The sequence below is a fragment of the Dermochelys coriacea genome, chromosome 26 (assembly GCF_009764565.3).
Source record: "Dermochelys coriacea isolate rDerCor1 chromosome 26, rDerCor1.pri.v4, whole genome shotgun sequence".
Taxonomy (NCBI): domain Eukaryota; kingdom Metazoa; phylum Chordata; order Testudines; family Dermochelyidae; genus Dermochelys; species Dermochelys coriacea.
Genome location: NC_050093.1, coordinates 10,660,897 through 10,680,865, shown reverse-complemented (window position 1 = coordinate 10,680,865; position 19,969 = coordinate 10,660,897). Strand labels below are relative to the sequence as shown.

Sequence of the window (19,969 nt, the reverse complement as noted above, 5' to 3'; positions counted from 1 at the left end):
TATTCCCCAGAGGATCTGGAAGTCTGAAATGGGGGTAGATACTGTCAGCAGGCTGTCAAAGTGAAGGCCAGTACTGTGTTCAGCTGCAAGGCACCACCCCGCAGAGAGGGATGTGTTAGCCACAGTGGAATGTATATTCTAGTGTGCATAGAAAGGAAGCAGCATCAGTCTGTTTTCTCAGCATATTTACAAGCCTCTCCAACCTGGCTAAGCTAACAAAGCCTCGTGCTTGGAGCTGGAGTTTTGCTTTGGTCCCATCTCTAATCTACCCTTCTTTGTTAAGGTTTTAAGGAGTAATTTAGGTACCGGGATTGTGATTACTGGGCGGCCAATGGAAAATAAATATGCTACCAGCGCATTTGGAGGGGAAGGGAGTTGGAATCCTGCATTTGGGCCCCAGTTTTGCAGCTTCTCCCTTGCTTTTAGAATGCACCACGCTCCAAACTTGTTTGGCCTTCAGAGATGCTGAAAATCCAAACCTGTCTCTGAATTTTGCAGGGCAAGTCCCTATCCGCTTGTCTGATGCAGAATGGAATGGGGTAGCTGTGAGGTAAACATATGGCACCGGAATAAGGGCAAATCAACAGAGAGTCACACTAGGGGAGGCAGTGTTGTCTCGTGGCTCGGGTACTGGACTGGGAGCCCAGCAGAAGTGGGATCTACTCCTGGAGCTGCCATTGATTTGGTGACTTGCTGTGTGACCTTATGCCAGTCATTTCCCTTCTCTGTGTGTTATCCATTGAGACTGTAAGCGTAGGGGGTGTCTCTCACTATGTGTATGTGCTGCCCCTAGCATGCTGGGGTCTTGATCTTGGCTGGAGCCTCTAGGTGCTACAACGATCAGGGAAGCTTTAGGGCCCGTCTATGCTACAAATTCTCTGAACTAGTCGACCGTCAGTGGTGTTGACTGGCTGCAAACCGGCTTCACACCCACTTGCAACATGCTAAGTACCTGGTTAGTAACTATTGTGTCTTTGCTCTCCTCACAAAGATGGCAAAACCACACAGCTAATTTGGGTCCACAATAGCTGTGTTCACTGGCTCTGTATAAACATACAAGACCTACAGATATACACAGCAACTGCAGCCCTGTTAGGTTCTGGTGGCTTCTGCAATAAAAGACAGAGAGGCCCCAAAGTAGAGGGCTCCCAAACTATTTAAAGGGATACCACCCAATTCCTATACCCTACTGCAACTATAACGGGCCATGTGTCCATACCAGTGGGTCTGGGCTGTGACGTAGTTGTTTGCCCCCGTGAGTGGGTTGTCAGGTCCTGCTGCTGCCCAGCTACCTCCCAGAGTGTAGTGCCCTGTGTGCCAGGCTCCGCTCCTTGTGTCTGTCATGCAGGCCTTATGTCCCCTGCTGAGGCATTATGGACTCGCTTTCCTAGCCTGCACTGATTACAAACACAGTCTGGGGAGCAGATGGGATGGAGTGTGGTTTGCGTGTGGCTGTGCTGTGGGGAAAGTAGCAAGGTGGACACAGCACTGCAGGCAGCTCAGAAGAGTGTGTCTCAACCGGGCTCTGAAAACACATTTGCACTTCTAAAGGAGGCAGGGCCAATCATCCCTGACCCCAAAGCTCTGTCCAGGGCCTGGCACTGATGCTCGGTTGGACTGTCCATGCTCTCCGGTCAAGGATTTAGGTCATGTGTTCCTGTATCCTGGGGCAGTTTGGGGCCAGCATCAGGGCTGCTCTCACTGACACTCCAGTTCCCCTAGTCCCTTAGTGGGCTGTAGGAAGCAAAGACTATCTGGAATGCAGTGTACTCCGACCACAGCCCAGCCTTCTCACCCCACACCATCCGCCAACCCCTGACATGCTGGGAACAGAGCTGGTGTAGGGAGTATTTCTCGGGCCTGTTTCCTCCCCCTTTAAGGCCCCTCTATGCCAGTAGGGGACTTAACACAATAGAGAGGCTTCTGTAATTCACTGTCTATGCAGAGCCATGCATAAGCCTGATTCCCTTAGCAGGTTTCAGGCCAGAAACCACAGGCGCTCTGTGGGCTCCCGCTTTCACAAGCTTGGAGCCCAGCCCCCGTGTGCAGAAAGGCCCACTCAGGTTTGCGAACGAGGGCTCTTTAAAGCTTTCACCCTGAACCCGTTTTCGTTCCTGTGCTTTGAATTGCAGGTGCCTGGGCACTTTTGCCTTTGCTTCTCTGGATGGTCCCAGCGGGTGGGCTGGTAGTGGTTCGGCCCGACCCTCTTTTTGCCACTGTTGCAGAACAGGAAGCTGATAACAACTGTGAGCTTGGCACATTCTGAGCTGCTTCCTTTTGTTAAATGCTTCTGATTTTGACTGTTGCCCTCTAAACACCCTCGCTGCCCCTTCAGCTAGGAAACAATGGGCCATGTCCAAATGCACCCTGCCTGGTCAGTGCTGCTTCTTCACTCAGCCCTCCGTGCTCTTACACATGCCTGGGAGATGAGCTGCAAGCCATGGTGGCACTCTTCCTCCTGACTGAGGGCTAAGCCCATTGCACCAGCAGAGTGATTTCGGGGTTACTTTGCAGGTGGGTGAGCTGCCATTGTTCCAGTAAGAAGTAAAGGAAGCTCTGCACAAAGAGGGGTGTTAAACCCACTGCCCTGATCCTACTCAATTGGGGGTCATTGCCTCTTGGCTGCTTAAAATTCCACCGGCGTGGCTTTAGTGAGCCAGGCTTCTCCTTCGCGTCCAGTACCAACTTCCGGGCCAAAGTTGCTGCTGTGCATTCATAAGCAATGGCCGCATGTCATCCCCCGAAGCAACTTGCCTTCAGTGACAAACCTGCAAACTGGCCATACAGCTCCTTATTATGTGTGCCCATTTAAAGTCATGCTTTGTACAGAACAGCAGGGCTACCACAATGCCTTCCTCCCCATGAAAGTGGAAACACAACTACAACTACAGAGCGGCCTCTGCTGGCTGTTGGGGAAGCTGACAGTGAGGGAAGTAGCCAGATTTCTGTGCCGTTGCAAATTTGATATGGATTTGGTATCAATATGGCAGGGTTGCCAGTAGTTCCTTATTACAAGGCATGTCCCTTATTTTTTCATCTCTGTACGACAAGATTGGGAGTTGCTGAGTGCTGCAAAAAGCAGCAAGAAATACACCGGGGGAATGTAGGTGAGTACCACTTTATTATTATTAATATTAATGATAATAGGAGGAGGAGGGGTGTAGAGGGGCTGCTAAGAAAACAGTCCCTTATTTTTGAAATACGGTGTTGGCAACCCTAAAATGTGGTGATTATGGGTGTGACTTTTTACCACTACCATGTGGACGCCGTTATACCAGCATTCAGATGCCTCGTAGTGGTAGTATAGATTGTTCCCCTTCCCATACAAGAATAAGCTATCCTGGTTTAAGCTCATTTATATTAATGTAACTGTGTCTGCATGACTGAACCACTGAAAAAGTGATAGGTTTCAGAGTCGCAGTCGTGTTAGTCTGTATTCGCAAAAAGAAAAGGAGGACTTGTGGCACCTTAGAGACTAACAAATTTATTTGAGCATAAGCTTTCGTGAGCTACAGCTCACTTCATCGGATGCATTGTTGATGAGTCAGCAGGTGGCACTCTTCCACCCGAGTCAGGGCTCCACCCATCCCCAGCATGGTGTTTAAGGGTTACCTGGGGGGTGGATAAAATGAAAAGCTGCACCCTTCCAATAAAAAAGCACTTTAACGGCATTGTTATTGCAGTTCAATTTTTCTGTGTAGGCAACACCTTGGAATACAACAATGCCCAATTAGTTACTGGCTAGTTTCGTAAGAACTTTTTTTTTTTTTTTAAGTATCCAGACAATCAGTTCCTGGTAACTTCTTCTGCTGAAAACATCCATATTCCTTGACACTGAAAAAAATAAAAACCTGACAACCAAAAATGTTTCAGATTTGGGGTTTTCAACAAAAACTCAAGACATTTCAATGAAAACAAACAAAGCTTTGATTGAAGCTCACGAAAGCTTATGCTCAAATAAATTTGTTAGTCTCTAAGGTGCCACAAGTCCTCCTTTTCTTTTTGCGGATACAGACTAACATGGTTGCTACTCTGAAAGCTTTGATTGAAATTCCTGGCAGAAAACAAAGGTTTTTGTTTTGTTTTTTTCAACCGGTTCTCATTATAATTCTGCTCGTTTGTTAATGCCTAGCCCAAAATAGCGTTGGTGTCAAAACCATCTGGAGACCTTAATTTCATAGAGTTTCACAGAATAATAGAAATGTAGAAGTCATCTAAGCATTCCCCTCTGCTGAGGCAGGACCAAAGGAACTTAAACCATCCCTGCAGGTGTTTGTCTCACCTATTCTTAAAAACCTCTAATGACGGGGATGCCACAACCTCCCTCAATAAGCTATTCCACTGTTTAACTATCCTTATAGTTAGAAAGTTTTTCCTAATATCTAACCTAACTCTCACAGATACTAAGGTCAGAAGGGACCATTCTGATCATCTAGTCTGACCTCTTGCACAACGCAGGCCACAGAATCTCACCCACCCAGTCCTGCGAAAAACCTCACCTATGTCTGAGCTATTGAAGTCCTCAAATACTGGTTTAAAGACTTCAAGGAGCAGAGAATCCTCCAGCAAGTGACCCGTGACCCGTGCCCCATGCTACAGAGGAAGGCGAAAAACCTCCAGGGCCTCTTCCAATCTGCCCTGGAGGAAAATTGCTTCCCGACCCCAAATATGGCGATCAGCTAAACCCTGAGCATATGGGCAAGATTCACCAGCCAGATACTCAGGAAAGGTTTCAGAGTAGCAGCCGTGTTAGTCTGTATTCGCAAAAAAGAAAAGGAATACTTGTGGCACCTTAGAGACTAATAAATTTATTTAAGCATAAGCTTTTGTGAGCTACAGCTTACTTCATCGAAAGCTTATGCTCAAATAAATTTGTTAGTCTCTAAGATGCCACAAGTCCTCCTTTTCTTTTATACCCAGGAAAGAATTTTCTGTAGTAACTCAGATCCCACCCCATCTAACATCCCATCACAGGCCATTGGGCCTATTTACCATGAATATTTAAATATGCCTTGCTGCAAAACAAGTTGATGACTCCCTTGGTGGAAGCGGAGAACAGCTGATCACTATTCTCTTTAGAACAACCTTTTATATATTTGTAACCCAATCCAAAGGGCCGAGTATGGGCGAAATGGAACCTGCTGGGGTTTCAGTCTGTGGTTCCTAGAGTGTAGGTATTTCCCTCCTAAGGCTTAGAAGAGAAAATCCATCTCTTTCCATTAGCTATAGAAAATGACGACAATCACATCCCTGCTTGAAGCTAAGAGAGACGCAAACTGAAATTAGGATGACCAGTGAGGATGGCTGAGAAATCAGTGAGTAGATGGACTGTTGTAATTATTTTCCAATGGGCAGGCACGATAGAAGATGAAATGAACAACTCTACAGACTGGATTGCTGTCTAAAGAACCCTCCTTACGCAAACGCAGAATCCCTGCTCTTATGGGGACTCGTGGAATGGGCAAATCAGACTCCACCCTCCTATTTATTTGGCATTTCTGCAGCCACAGACTGGAAATTGCTGTGTGTTAAAAACAAAAGCATGAGGCACTAACAACACTGAGTTAGCCCCTGATAAGCTGTACTCCAGCACTGGCATGTGTTCTTAGAGTCAGCTACTGCATGTCCCCTGCAGAGGAGGGGACCGAAAGAGATGGGAGCTAAAGCCACTGGCAGGACCAATAGGGTAGTCAACGGTAAATGTGGGTAAGGGGAGTTGACCCATGACTTATTTGGGAAATATGGAGTTCAGTTTCAGTTTACCCATTTCTTTTTGCTACCATTGGACCCCTGGGCAGGTAAATCACTGGGCAGGTCATCCGTCTGATTTTAAACCGCGCATCTTAGATTTGTCCCCAATCCGATACTAAGACAAAACTGGAACATGGTGTAGTCTGGTATTGAACAACACCATTTTGAAGCATGCCCCTGGTGCACCCTGCCGGCGTGACCTCGCACGCATAGTCACGAGGCCACACGGGCCGGGAGGTGGGGTCACACGGGCGGAGGTAGCGGGGCAGGGAGATACACTCTCCAAAAGGGTGTCCCCCGTGAGATGTGGCCTAGCACTCCGGTATCGTAGGAGCTTCTCCCATATTTCTGGCCCCTCCGCTCTTGTTTTTTTCATGACTAATGCTTTTTTAGTTTGGCGGGAGGTGGCGACCAGCTATAGAGCCAACTCCTGATCCCTCTGAAGTCCATAGGGTTTTGTCCTGATGAAGGAAGTGCAGGATCTGAGCTCAGTCTCTGAGCTTTGCAATGGCCCTGCTGTAAATATTGGCCCCCAGTTTCCACCAGAGAAGAGGTAATTTGGCTTCTGAAGGTGAGTGCAGCCATTGGCTGAGATGGGAGGTGCAGGGTGAGGAGGGAATAATACTGGAGAACAGGATTGGAGTGGCACTAGCAGCAGCTAACTGCTGGAAGCCAGTTTCACGAGGTCTTCTGTACCCATCCCTCTACCTGCTCGTATTGTGGGCAGAGTAACATCTGCAAGTTATGAAATCATTTCCTGTTGCTCCAAATGCAGACAGCAAGTATGCTACACACCTCTCAGGCAAGGAGAGTAGGCCTGCACTGCAGCGTTAACTCAGGTGATTGGCCTCAGGTTAGCCTAGCCCAGGTCTCAGCTCTCAGCTCTCAGGCTAGCCTAGCCCAGCCACACTGCAAAGCCCTGGCTGAGTCATTGCATCTTCCCCGCTGTTGCACTCCTCCGTGAGTGTCGCTAAGGGCTTTGGGGGCCATATCCCAGGGTTCTTTGGGCTGCAGTGAGCTGAGCCACATGGTGTTTCGTTCCCAGTGAATTGTAGGAGAACTCATCTGTCCTTCTGGGCACAGGAGGAGAATTGTGGGAAGGCACGAGGAGACGACAAGCACTCCCACGGATTAGCCTGCGTCCTCATCGCAAAGTGACAGTGAATAAGGCCCCCGGGCTCTCGCCTATACCCCCAGTCAGGCCAGCTAGCACCACTAAACTCAGGTGAGAGGTTTTTGTGTGTGGACAGGAGGGGCCCAGAGGCAAGAGCCCGAGTTACCTGTGCAGCGAAGACAGACCACCTCATGTGCAAGAGACCCAGGTGGGGCAGGTTGGATCTGATTCAGATTCAAGCCCAGCACAGTAGAGACCAGGTCATCCTTTATGAGGTTCCTTCAGCTCAGGGGAAATCAAGGGTGTGATGTAACAACTGTTGTGTGGAATTCACCCCTGTGCAGGGAGCCAGTACCACGCTTCTGCACCTACCAAGTGGTCTTCTGCACACCCATTGCCCTGAAGGTTTGAATGTTCAAAGCACCATACACGTCGTCTCCCCTCACTCCATCCCAGGAGACAGAAGTTTATCACTTCCCCCATCTTGTAGATGGGGAAACTGAGGCACTGAAAGGCAAAGTGACTGAACCCAGGCTCACAAATGGAGTCAGTGTCAGAGCTGGGAATGGACCTCAGGAGTAACAGGCATCTGAGTTTTGTGCTCAAACCCCTAGATCACGTGAACTAAATGCCACAGTGACTCAACCAGAGCTGCTGTGTAATACTGACCAGAGCGGGTAAATAGAAACATAAGGAGTGATCATAGGGAAACTAAACAGCGACTGTCAATATGCTTGATCAGCAGGGTCTCCAAAAAGCCTGCTCCATCATGCAAGGTCCTCAGACTGCTGCTTCTTGGGACTGCCAGGTTAGGGCAAAGCAGACACGAGGCAGACTTTTATCCCTAGCAAATTCCAACAGCAATTCATCTCTTTTGCTTTGGGTTTGTACAGCACCTAGCACAATGGGGTCTGGGTCCACGCCTGTGGCGCCAAGGTGCTGGGTTACAAACAATAAATAATAACTCTCTCTTTCGGAAGACCCAGGCCCCACACCTTCGAACAAGAGCGGTGGGGGCAAGCAGCTAGTTTTAAAATGGAGTATAATAAATTTGTGAGCTGGATTATAGGATGCGGTCATCTGCCATAGCAGGAGATTGGACTCAATAACCCAGGAAGTCCCTTCCAGTCCTATGTCCTACATTCTAAAGCCCCTAGTGGGGCTGGGGGGGGGGCCTTAATTTTAGCCAGCAGAGCTATGTGAATTCATTCACAGCATTAGCTGCAACCCTGGTGACCCCGATAAAGAGCCAGTTCCCCCTTTAAATGTCATAGCCTTGTGTCAGCCCTGACCCATCATTTTCAGAGCCGATGACAGGCGAGTCCCTTAGCACAAACTCTCCATGGGTCTGGAAAAAATTGGTTCCTTAATGGAGATGGCCTTCTAATAAAAGTGGAGCCAAACTGCGCTTATCAGATGTCATATTTGGGGAGGTCTCTTAAAACAGGAGATTACCTAATAAGGGTAGTGCATTGCACAGGCCTCTCTGTATGAAGGAACTCTTTGATCATTCATCAGAGGTGGCTGGTAACATAAGCAAGTGGGTCGGCAAACCCAACGCAGAGTCTCTGTTTCCTCTGTGCGTGGGACCCTTTTTCTTCTCTTACTTTCATTCTGACTCTGGTTTGTACAGGCAGCTGAGGGGGTACAGTTCTGTATGCATCCCCAAACCCCCTTCCACAATGCAGAGCATCCCCAAAGGAGATTCCCCTGAGCAGCGGGGACCAGTGCCACAAGACCATGCTATTTGGCCCCCACTAGCCAGGTCTGTTTTCCATTCAGATTTGTAATCAGTGAGAAGAACATCTTGTGTGTCACTCTAATTTCTTTTCATGTCTGTGTGTATAAAGGATGTCTAAAATATCATGACATCAAACTCAATGACCAATTATTGCAAATCAAGGAGAAATGACCTTTCCAGCAACATAGGGAAGGGGCAGAACCAAACCCCTGAATCCAAACAACCCGGTCTTTAACCGGAGGAGATGGAATGTATCTAGCTATCTATCTGGGTATTTATATTTATATTTATATTTATAGCTCACGAAAGCTTATGCTCTAATAAATTTGTTAGTCTCTAAGGTGCCACAAGTACTCCTTTGCTTTTTGGTATTTATACTGTGTCCATCAGTGTGGTATCTGAGCAGCTGTATCCAAACCAGAATCTGATACTGAATTTGTAGCAACTTTTGTGCTTTAATAGGCCGAACTGAATACCTTGATCTAAACACGTAACCCACACGCCTTCTGGGTGTGGTGTTCTGTCCCATCTAGCGACATTGAGACCACTTAAAGAGAGAGATAAAATGAGTTTGCTCTACAGCCTTATCTAACAGAGAGTTGACTTTCAGCTCATGCAGTAGAGGCTCATACACTAAGCTCCAGAGGTCCCAGGTTCAGTCCTGCCCATCAATGACCGGGGTCTGTCGGCATTACAAGTGTGGGCTCGTCCGGGATTTCAACTGGGAAATCTCTGAAGCTCAGGATGTGGTTCCTCAGCTAGAGGAAATATGTGACCCACATACCTTCCGGGTGTCATGTTCTGTCCCATCTAGTGGCACCGAGACCACTGAGAGAGAGATAAAATGAGTCTGCTAACAGCCAGTTGGCTTTTAGTTCATGCAATAGAGGTTCATGCACTAAGCTCCAGAGGTCCCAGGTTCAATCCCATCCGCCGATGACTGGGGTCTGTTGGCCTTAGAAACACACCCCAGTTTTTGGATGGTTTCAAATCCCAGTCTAGGCCTGAATCTAAATTTTGTAGCTCATCCCCACCTCGTAACCTAACCTTCTACATCTCATAGCCTCAGATGGCCATACATGAAATCCACAGTTAGGATAGGATAAAGCTAACAATACCCAAATCTTATTTCACTGGTAGACCTGAAAGTATTTCACAACATCCAAGGCTCTCAAAGTGTTTTACAAACATATTGTTAACCCCATTTTACAGATGGGGAACCAAGTCACCGAGAAATACAGAGCTAGATTTTCAAAAGAGCTCAGGGACAGCTTTTTGAGTGCTTCACATTGAATGTGGTTGCTGAGCCTGTCTGAAAATTCTGGCCTAATTGAAAATTGACTTGCCCATGGTCACACATTGATTGAGTCAGTGTCAGAAGTCAGGTTTCCTCATTCCCAGTCCTGTGATAACCAGATCACACTAGTGGGCCATCATCATGAGCCTTCATTTGGTGAACAGTCTAGAAAGCACCAGGCTTCAGCGAATGAAAGCACAATGCTGTTGCCAACCCCTCTGAATCCAAGCAAAGGCAACTTTGAGAAACACACTCAAACTTCTCAGATCTCATGCTTCCATGTTGCTTTGCCCTAAAGCCCTCCAGATCCCCAGCTGATGTAAAGCGGCGTGAATTAACATCCACAGAGCTATGCTGATATACTCCAGATGAGGACCTGGCCCACTGTGGGCACAGAGACTGAAGTCACTTCATCAGATCCATTGGCCAGAGAGGCCCCTGATTTAGGCAGGAATTTAAGGGTATAAAAAAAATAACAATACCTATTTTTGCAGCATCCATTTTCAGGTTGAAATCCCAATTCCGAGGCAGCTTGAGGGACATTTTGAACCAGGGTTTTAGTTTGCTTTTTAAACGTGGCTATTTTTCCAGGCGTCTTTGTACTGTGACACTTCTTCTAATCCCGGGCCTTGTTTTGATGCCCTATGGAGCTTGCTTGAAAAATGAAGTCTCGCTTGAGGTTGATTTGCCAATGCACTTCCTTCTGTGCTCAGCTGTAAGCAACTCCATAAAAGTCCTTTTCTATCTTTCTTCTTTTTTGCAAAGCTTTTTCTTTTGCTTTCCAGATGCACCATAAGCCTCTTGGCTGGCCCTTTTGCAGGTCCCCCTTTGATAATACCTCAGTCACACTCTAATTCAGAGAAGCTGAAGTAACGGCTGCATTTCATCCACCAGCCTTTGGCTTCACTAAAAAGCACTGATAAATAGCAGAGCTTCTGGGTTTGTTTTCTTTGCATTTGAGGAAGTGGGTGTCCTTTCTGTGCAATTGATGTGCTCGAAAAGATTGAGCGTTTGCCTCGTGGCTGAGGGGTATAGCCCAGCATTCAGTTTCAGGAAATGTTAAACTGAAGAGCAGACTGGCTGCTCCGGTGACCTGCTGCAGTCTTACCAACTAAACCGCTAAAATAGGAACTTATAGGCAGGTCAGCTTGGCTGGGCAAGTATGTAGGTAATATCTGTGCCTGATCTGGAAACCTGCATTTTTTCTAAAGAGACAAGGGTCGATTTACAGTTGCTTGGCACCTTGAATCATCCTAGAGATATGTGCAAAATGGGCATAGGATGGTGCCAGATCAGAATGGCAGTGTTTGCACACACTTTGCACTAGTGCAAACAAATGCACTAGGTGCAGGGCACTGGTGAAGCTGGCCCTACTCACCCAGACCTCGTGCACTCTGCAGCACACTAAGGCCTGCCCCCCAGTGCTTAATTTTTGCCAGGGCTGAGCCCCGGCACCTCTGGGCTTGGCAATTCGTCGCCCCGGCACCTCTGGCTTGTTGCATCCGTTATGAATGTAAAAAATTGCTTGAGCTCCGGAACATCTTTCATTACAATTTAAGCCCTGCCTGTGAAGTGGGGGGTCGGGGAGTGAGGGCACAGGGGACATACAGCAGTGAAAGCCGAAACGCTGTCCTGGAGGTTGCGAGGTGGATGTCTGATGGAACTCCTACTCCGGAGCAGACTTCGGAACAATACGCTCTGCTGTGGGGGAATGTGAATTACTCTGAGGGGAGCCGGTTATGATTACAAGCGAGCAGCATTATCCAATGGTTAGAGCAGAGGCCTGGAGATGAAATCCTGTCCCCATTTAAATCAATAGCAAAAACTCTCATTGGCTTCGGCAGGGCCAGGATTCCACCACTGGGTTCTACTCAGCCACTGATTCGACATGTGGCCTGGGGAAAGTCACTTCACTGTTCAGTGCCTCACTCCTTTCTTCTGCAAAATGGGGTCAATACCCACTATTAGCGGGAGCTTCACATGGACGGCACCATGTGGAAAGGGAATCGGTGGCCATTTAGGATTTCACAGCTGTCTCGGTCCCGCTCACGCGTTCATGGAATGCAGCTGAGTCAGACCCCCAGAGCCTCCAGCTCCAACAGACTCCACGGGAGCTAAATAGGCATTTATCTATGAGCAGTGCAGGGTCTCTGACACACAGCTGTGCAGTTATTATTTGCATGGGGACTAGGAGACTTTGTTCACTTTGAAAGGCTCACCTAGCATGCCTGAAGCAGTGTGTTTCACCTCTATGAAAGAAGATCCATTGCAGTATAAAAAAGGAAAAGCAAATTCACCACCTCCCAGTCCTAAAAGCTAAGAAACAGCTTGTCAAACACATGATAATGTAGCGAGATCATTTCATGGGCAAACATCAGTGCACACACTGGGAACCCCCTGCGGCAGGGGCAGAGGGAAGTTGCCTTGAACAGGAGGAACAGCCAGGCCATGAGCACAATGCCATGAAAGCAGTCATGGTCTGAGTTTCCTGTTACAACTCATTGTTCAAGGGCAATGCATTTCAGAAGCGTGTATCTGACGTGCAGCGAGCATGCAGTAGATTCATAGATTCATAGATACTAAGGTCAGAAGGGACCATTCTGATCATCTAGTCCGACCTCCTGCACAGCGCAGGCCACAGAATCTCACCCACCCACTCCTATGAAAAACCTCACCCATGTCTGAGCTATTGAAGTCCTTAAATCATGGTTCAAAACTTCAAGGAGCAGAGAAGCCTCCCTCCAGTCAACCATGCCCCATGCTACAGAGGAAGGCAAAAAAACCTCCAGGGCCTCTCCAATCTGCCCTGGAGGAAAATTCCTTCCTGACCCCAAATATGGCAATCAGCTAAACCCTGAGCACATGGGCAAGATTCACCAGCCAGATACCCAGGAAAGAATTTTCTATAGTAAATCAGATCCCATCCATCTAATATCCCATCTCAGGGGATTTGGCCTATTTACCCTGAATATTTAAAGATCAATTACTTACCAAAATCCCATTATCCCATCATACCATCTCCTCCATAAACTTATCGAGTAGAATCTTAAAACCAGATAGATCTTTTGCCCCCACTGCTTCCCTTGGAAGGTTATTCCAAAACTTCACTCCTCTGATGGTTAAAAACCTCCGTCTGATTTCAAGTCTAAACTTCCTGGTGGCCAGTTTATACCCATTTGTTCTTGTGTCCACATTGGTGCTGAGCTTAAATAGTTCCTCTCCCTCTCCTATATTTATCCCTCTGATATATTTATAGAGAGCAATCATATCTCCCCTCAACCTTCTTTTAGTTAGGCTAAACAAGCCAAGCTCCTTAAGTCGCCTTTCATAAGACAAGTTTTCCATTCCTCGGATCATCCTAGTAGCCCTTCTCTGTACCTGCTCCAGTTTGAGTTCATCCTTTTTAAACATGGGAGACCAGAACTGCACACAGTAGTCTAGGTGAGGTCTCACCAGTGCCTTGTATAACGGTACTAAAACCTCCTTATCCCTACTGGAAATGCCTCTCCTGATGCATCCCAAAACCGCATTAGCTTTTTTCACAGCCATATCACATTGGCAGCTCATAGTCATCCTATGATCAACCAATACTCCAAGGTCCTTCTCCTCTTCCGTTACTTCTAATTGATGCGTCCCCAGCTTATAACTAAAATTCTTGTTATTAATCCCTAAATGCATAACCTTACACTTCTCACTATTAAATTTCATCTTATTACTATTACTCCAGTTTACAAAGTCATCCAGATCCTCCTGTATAATATCCCGATCCTTCTCCGAATTGGCAATACCTCCCAGCTTTGTATCATCTGCAAACTTTATTAGCACACTCCCACTTTTTGTGCCAAGGTGAAGTGCAGCACATTACCGTAACGTCAGGCATCCCAGCACGGAAAAGTCTGTATCCAATATACAAGACGTGGTTCTGCTCTGACCACCCTGTGTTGTATCGGCTGATAAGGGACTGTCTCATTGAGCTCCGTGTGTATCCCCAATTCTAAAGCAATGACTCAGTGTTGACCAAATATCCACCGCAGTTGGGCTCAGAACGCAGATATTCAGGCTGTCAAATGAAATATACAAAAAGTACATAGCAAGACAGTGGAGACAGCAGGGATCTGGGAGACGGGACTTTTATATTCAATCCTTGAGGAAATGCAAGGAAGATGCCGCATTATGGTGGGTTTTGTGACGTAGAGATTGTTCTCCTTAAATTGAAGACACTAAGGGCTTGTTACACATGAAAGACAATCAGGAATAAGGTAAAATGTGAATTTAAAGCCGATTAACTATTTCTGATTAACGCCATGTGTGGACACACTTATTCCGAGTTATCCTAATCCGCTTCCAAAGAGGATGAAGATAATTCAGAACAGAAAGTGGATTAAGATAATCTGGAACAAAAGCATCCACATATGGAGCTAATCACTCAATCAGGAATAGCAATTGCAGACTAAAACCCCACAGGCCACCATACAAGGCTCACAGGTGGCCCTATCTGAACTGGATGTGGGGATGTAACTGATAATGTAGAGGTGAAAGCGCCATAGTTTATTACTCATCAGCAGCCCACTCTGCCGCCACTTCCCTTTTAAGGGTTTTTTATTGTTCACCAAAACAACAAAGCCAGATAAACATAGGCTACTGCAGTGTGTTTATTGTGGAAACTACTTTTCCTGTCATTTAAATGCACTTTGCATGTATAGTAAAGGGTAAATTAAAAAATACACTTACTTATATACAGGGCAAGCACTTTTCTATGGCCAAGCCACATAAGCCTCAGGATACTGTAACCAGAGAGACAAATCAAGTATTCATAGAATCATAGAATATCAGGGTTGGAAGGGACCCCAGAAGGTCATCTAGTCCAACCCCCTGCTCAAAGCAGGACCAAGTCCCAGTTAAATCATCCCAGCCAGGGCTTTGTCAAGCCTGACCTTAAAAACCTCTAAGGAAGGAGATTCTACCACCTCCCTAGGTAACGCATTCCAGTGTTTCACCACCCTCTTAGTGAAAAAGTTTTTCCTAATATCCAATCTAAACCTCCCCCATTGCAACTTGAGACCATTACTCCTCGTTCTGTCATCTGCTACCATTGAGAACAGTCTAGAGCCATCCTCTTTGAAACCCCCTTTGAGGTAGTTGAAAGCAGCTATCAAATCCCCCCTCATTCTTCTCTTCTGCAGACTAAACAATCCCAGCTCCCTCAGCCTCTCCTCATAAGTCATGTGCTCTAGACCCCTAATCATTTTCGTTGCCCTTCGTTGTACTCTTTCCAATTTATCCACATCCTTCCTGTAGTGTGGGGCCCAAAACTGGACACAGTACTCCAGATGAGGCCTCACCAGTGTCGAATAGAGGGGAACGATCACGTCCCTCGATCTGCTCGCTATGCCCCTACTTATACATCCCAAAATGCCATTGGCCTTCTTGGCAACAAGGGCACACTGCTGACTCATATCCAGCTTCTCGTCCACTGTCACCCCTAGGTCCTTTTCCGCAGAACTGCTGCCGAGCCATTCGGTCCCTAGTCTGTAGCGGTGCATTGGATTCTTCCATCCTAAGTGCAGGACCCTGCACTTATCCTTATTGAACCTCATTAGATTTCTTTTGGCCCAATCCTCCAATTTGTCTAGGTCCTTCTGTATCCTATCCCTCCCCTCCAGCGTATCTACCACTCCTCCCAGTTTAGTATCATCCGCAAATTTGCTGAGAGTGCAATCCACACCATCCTCCAGATCATTTATGAAGATATTGAACAAAACGGGCCCCAGGACCGACCCCTGGGGCACTCCACTTGACACCGGCTGCCAACTAGACATGGAGCCATTGATCACTACCCGTTGAGCCCGACAATCTAGCCAGCTTTCTACCCACCTTATAGTGCATTCATCCAGCCCATACTTCCTTAACTTGCTGACAAGAATGCTGTGGGAGACCGTGTCAAAAGCTTTGCTAAAGTCAAGAAACAATACATCCACTGCTTTCCCTTCATCCACAGAACCAGTAATCTCATCATAAAAGGCGATTAGATTAGTCAGGCATGACCTTCCCTTGGTGAATCCATGCTGACTGTTCCTGATCACTTTCCTCTCCTCTAAGTGCTTCAGGATTGATTCTTTGAGGACCTGCTCCATGATTTTTCCAGGGACTGAGGTGAGGCTGACTGGCCTGTAGTTCCCAGGATCCTCCTTCTTCCCTTTTTTAAAGATGGGCACTACATTAGCCTTTTTCCAGTCATCCGGGACTTCCCCCGTTCGCCACGAGTTTTCAAAGATAATGGCCAAGGGCTCTGCAATCACAGCCGCCAATTCCTTCAGCACTCTCGGATGCAATTCGTCCGGCCCCATGGACTTGTGCACGTCCAGCTTTTCTAAATAGTCCCTAACCACCTCTATCTCTACAGAGGGCTGGCCATCTCTTCCCCATTTTGTGTTGCCCAGCACAGCAGTCTGGGAGCTGACCTTGTTAGTGAAAACAGAGGCAAAAAAAGCATTGAGTACATTAGCTTTTTCCACATCCTCTGTCACTACCCCAGTCTCAACTATTCCATTGTGAAAAACCCCAATACATGACAACAGGAGGCAGTTATGGAAAATACAGTCACCATGGCACAGCCGAAATCCCATTAGCTTCGCCTCCGTTACTGAGCCTGAACTTCATTAACCCTGGAGTCTTGGCCAAATGCCAGCTTTGCATTCGGGCTACGTGAATTCCCCTTTGGATTGCAAATGGATATGGTAATGTCCTATCCTGAACTGTGGTATAGTCCTGCTTTACACTGTTCTCGCTTCCCAGGGCCCACCCCGGAGGTAACTGCATGTCAGTGGCGAGTGAAGTAAGCCCTCTCTGTAGTTTGGCTCTTTGATTTTCAGTTTGCAAAGCATGTTGGGAGAAAGGAGCTATTCTGAATGATCTCAGAATGCGTGTCCACACATGGAGTTAATCAGGAAGAGTTAATCCGCATCAGGGCCGTGCACACACACTGACTAGAACAGTAGGTTATCCAACAAGGTTTATTCTGAAGATGTGACACAACTGTGGGCTAGGGTCTGCTTCCTTGGTGGCTACCAGGCCAATAGACGAACACTCGAGACACCTCAGAACGGCAGAAAATTATCCACGAAACACTCACGTAGCAGGCCATCTTGGTTTCAGCTTGCCACAGCAGAAGGATGCGAGAATGGTGACATGGCCCTGAGATGAAGGGCATGCATTAGAGAACATTGTTTTCACAAGGATAAAAAGTGAAGTCATCGTGAGCAATGTGTCTCATTCACCTCTGTTGTGTAAATACAATGTGCTTATAAGGGCTAAGAGTGGGACTATATAGGTGACAGAGGTTCCATTGAGAATGCTCTAACGGCTGGTTGGTGGCTTGTTCACTTATACAGAGCACAGGACTGGAAAGCACAAACTCTGTCATTGCTGCAAAAATAAGGGGTTTCTCACACTGAGCTAGCTAACTCAATAGGACAAATGGGGCAGTGGTTGGGACGTTAATCTAGGAGACCTGGTTTTAACTCCCTGCTCTAACATAGGCCAGGTCTACACTGCATACTTACTTGGGTAGAACTCTGTCTCTCAGGGGTGTGAAAAATCCTCGCAGCGAGAGACCTAGTTATAGCGATCTTAACCCCCCGTGTAGACAGAGCTATGTCAGCAAGCGCGCGTCTCCTGCCGGCACAGCTACCGCGTCTCACAGAGGTGGAGTAACTAAGCTGGCGGGAGAGCCCTCTCCCATTGGCTTAAGGCATCTTCCTCCAAGCGTTGCACCAGTGCAGCTTTTGTCGCATAGACCAGACCTGGCTGTAGCCTGCCTGTGTGATTTTGGGGAAGTCAATTAGCCTCTCTGTGCTTCAGGTCCCCATCTGTAAAAATAGGAATAATAGCGGGAGCCGTATCAGGACCATAGACAGGCTATAAAAATGTAGTGAAAACACGATAGTTTGTAGGTAGTTGCATCCACCGTGGGGTTTAACCTCCCATAACTACATTGAGGTGAAAACAAAAGTGCTGTGGCACCATTAGAATTCTTTTCTAGCGTTCTTTTCTTTCCACCATGAAACAAGAGCCAGAGTTCTGAGTTGTAATCCCAGCTCCGAACCCTGGACATAATTTGGGAGAGGAAGGGCAGGATGTTGCTCCCCCACACTCAGGCAGGCATGGAATTTGCCCCCCCTCCACGCCTGGCCCCGTTGGCCTGACTGGAGCCTCCTCCCCAAATATAGTTGAAGTCAAACTACATCTGTGCTCCTAATACTACCTGCCCTCAAACACGCCAGAGCCTCGCCTGGTGCAACTCAACAGAGTTGCATTGAAAGCTATGAAGCTCTGCTGATTTACACCAGCTGAGAGCTGGCCTTTCAGATAACATGTCTGCCGTCACTGACTCATAGTGGTGCTCCCACGTACCCACTTCCTGGCTGGTAGGAGGCTTAATTAGCACTACCCCTTGAAGAGGAAAAGCACCCTGTACCAGTTAGGGTAACCAGCCCAGTACACAGACATTAACTTGCACCAGAGGGAATGGGAAGCAAGCTAATAAAGGAAGTACAGCTGTTTTCTAAAGACACATTTAGAGGAAGGGAAAAAGTCCCTCACACAGTGTTATGATTCATTTGAGAATGGAACAGGTGGGTGGGGAGAGTTAGACTAAGACTCAATAGACCTAGGTTCAATTCCTTACTCTGCCACAGACTTCCTGTGTGACCCTGGGCACACCCCTTCAGTCTCTCTGTGTCTGTTTCTACATCGATAAAACAGGGATCACAGCACTGCCCTACCTTCCAGGGGTTATATTTAATCTCCCAGAGTGAGGTTAAATACATGGCAGTGTGAGATATTACGTGACCAAGGCTCTAAAGGTACTTTAGATAGAATGGCTTCATCCATTGTAAATTAAGGCCCATGTACAAGAGTTAGCTTTGTGGTTAATTAGCCTGTCCTCTAGTAAGTCAGCATAACTGCATAGCTGCACTGTGCGAGCGATAAACTTCCTTATGCCATACGTGGCCAAACGTCATCATTCAGAAATTTAGAGGGTTTTTAATTTACATTTCAGAGTTAATGAAATGCAATCACTTCAGAGAACCAATGAATGTTGTATTGCCCCATGCAGCCATTTTTAAGCAGAAGAGCCACCGTCTCTTACAAGAAGAACAGCTGCAACATAAGCTTAGGTCAGACTTTTGTTTCTAATACATCTTGCAAAATCTGCCCTGTGAAAGGAGAAGAAATGGTCACTTATGTCATCGTGCAAAGGGAGGGGATCAGTCATGATTTGAACATGCAACCTGAATGTTAGCGCATAAGGAAGGTGCTCAGACACCATGGTGATGGACAGTAGCACAGAATCCTGAGACAGTCCAGTCTAATTTAATGGGGCAAGTTGAATGGCATATAAACAGCATAAATGGGGGGGGGGCAGGGAGGAGGAAAGCAAATTGCATTTCTCAGTGTGAAGTAACACACTTAGGACTTATGGAACCACCCTCTAGGTCCAGCTAGCCAGCCTAAAACAAGGTATTTCCACAGTAACCTAGCTACGCTCTTCCACAGCTGCTTGAGGAACTTTATGAAGGTAGGTTTAGCAGGTTGATTATCTCCATGTTAAAGATGGGGGAAACTGAGGCACGTGGGGGAAGTCACTTGTCCAGGGCACACAGCAGACCAGTGGCAGAGAGAGGACTAGAACCTAAGTGTCTTAGCCCAGCCTTGTATTCCCTGCACCAAAACTTTCTCTGGGCCATTGTGAGCTCTGGGGTTTATTAAGTTTAAATGGACTCTCACAATCAAAAAAATTATGACCGATTTGCCACACTTATGCCAGGGGTATTGCTCCTGCCTTACCCCAGTTGCGAGTCAGCAGAACTGGCCTTGCTGTACTGACAAACCAGTAGGGCTCATTTACAGAAGTTATTCTGGAATAAAAGTACTGTAGGACATGCATTTAAGGAACTAACTCCCTACATGAACATACTTATTCCAGCCATTCACATGGTACAGCTGTTCTGGCCAAGTTCTCCTGTAGATAAACCCTCAGCCTCTGAGATGTGACAGGACTTGT

The 19,969-nt window shown here is 47.0% G+C and overlaps 1 protein-coding gene across 1 annotated transcript in view; it reads right to left on the bottom strand.

Moving 5' to 3' along the window:
* ARHGAP25 (Rho GTPase activating protein 25) overlaps window positions 1-10,916 on the bottom strand; it is a 45,253-nt gene extending 34,337 nt beyond the window's left edge. The window contains exon 1 of the mRNA XM_038384553.2: window positions 10,386-10,916. Coding sequence (XP_038240481.1) covers window positions 10,386-10,446 — 61 coding nt within the window. The 5' untranslated portion in view covers window positions 10,447-10,916. The remainder of the gene's footprint in view (window positions 1-10,385) is intronic.
* Window positions 10,917-19,969: the final 9,053 nt, after the last annotated feature.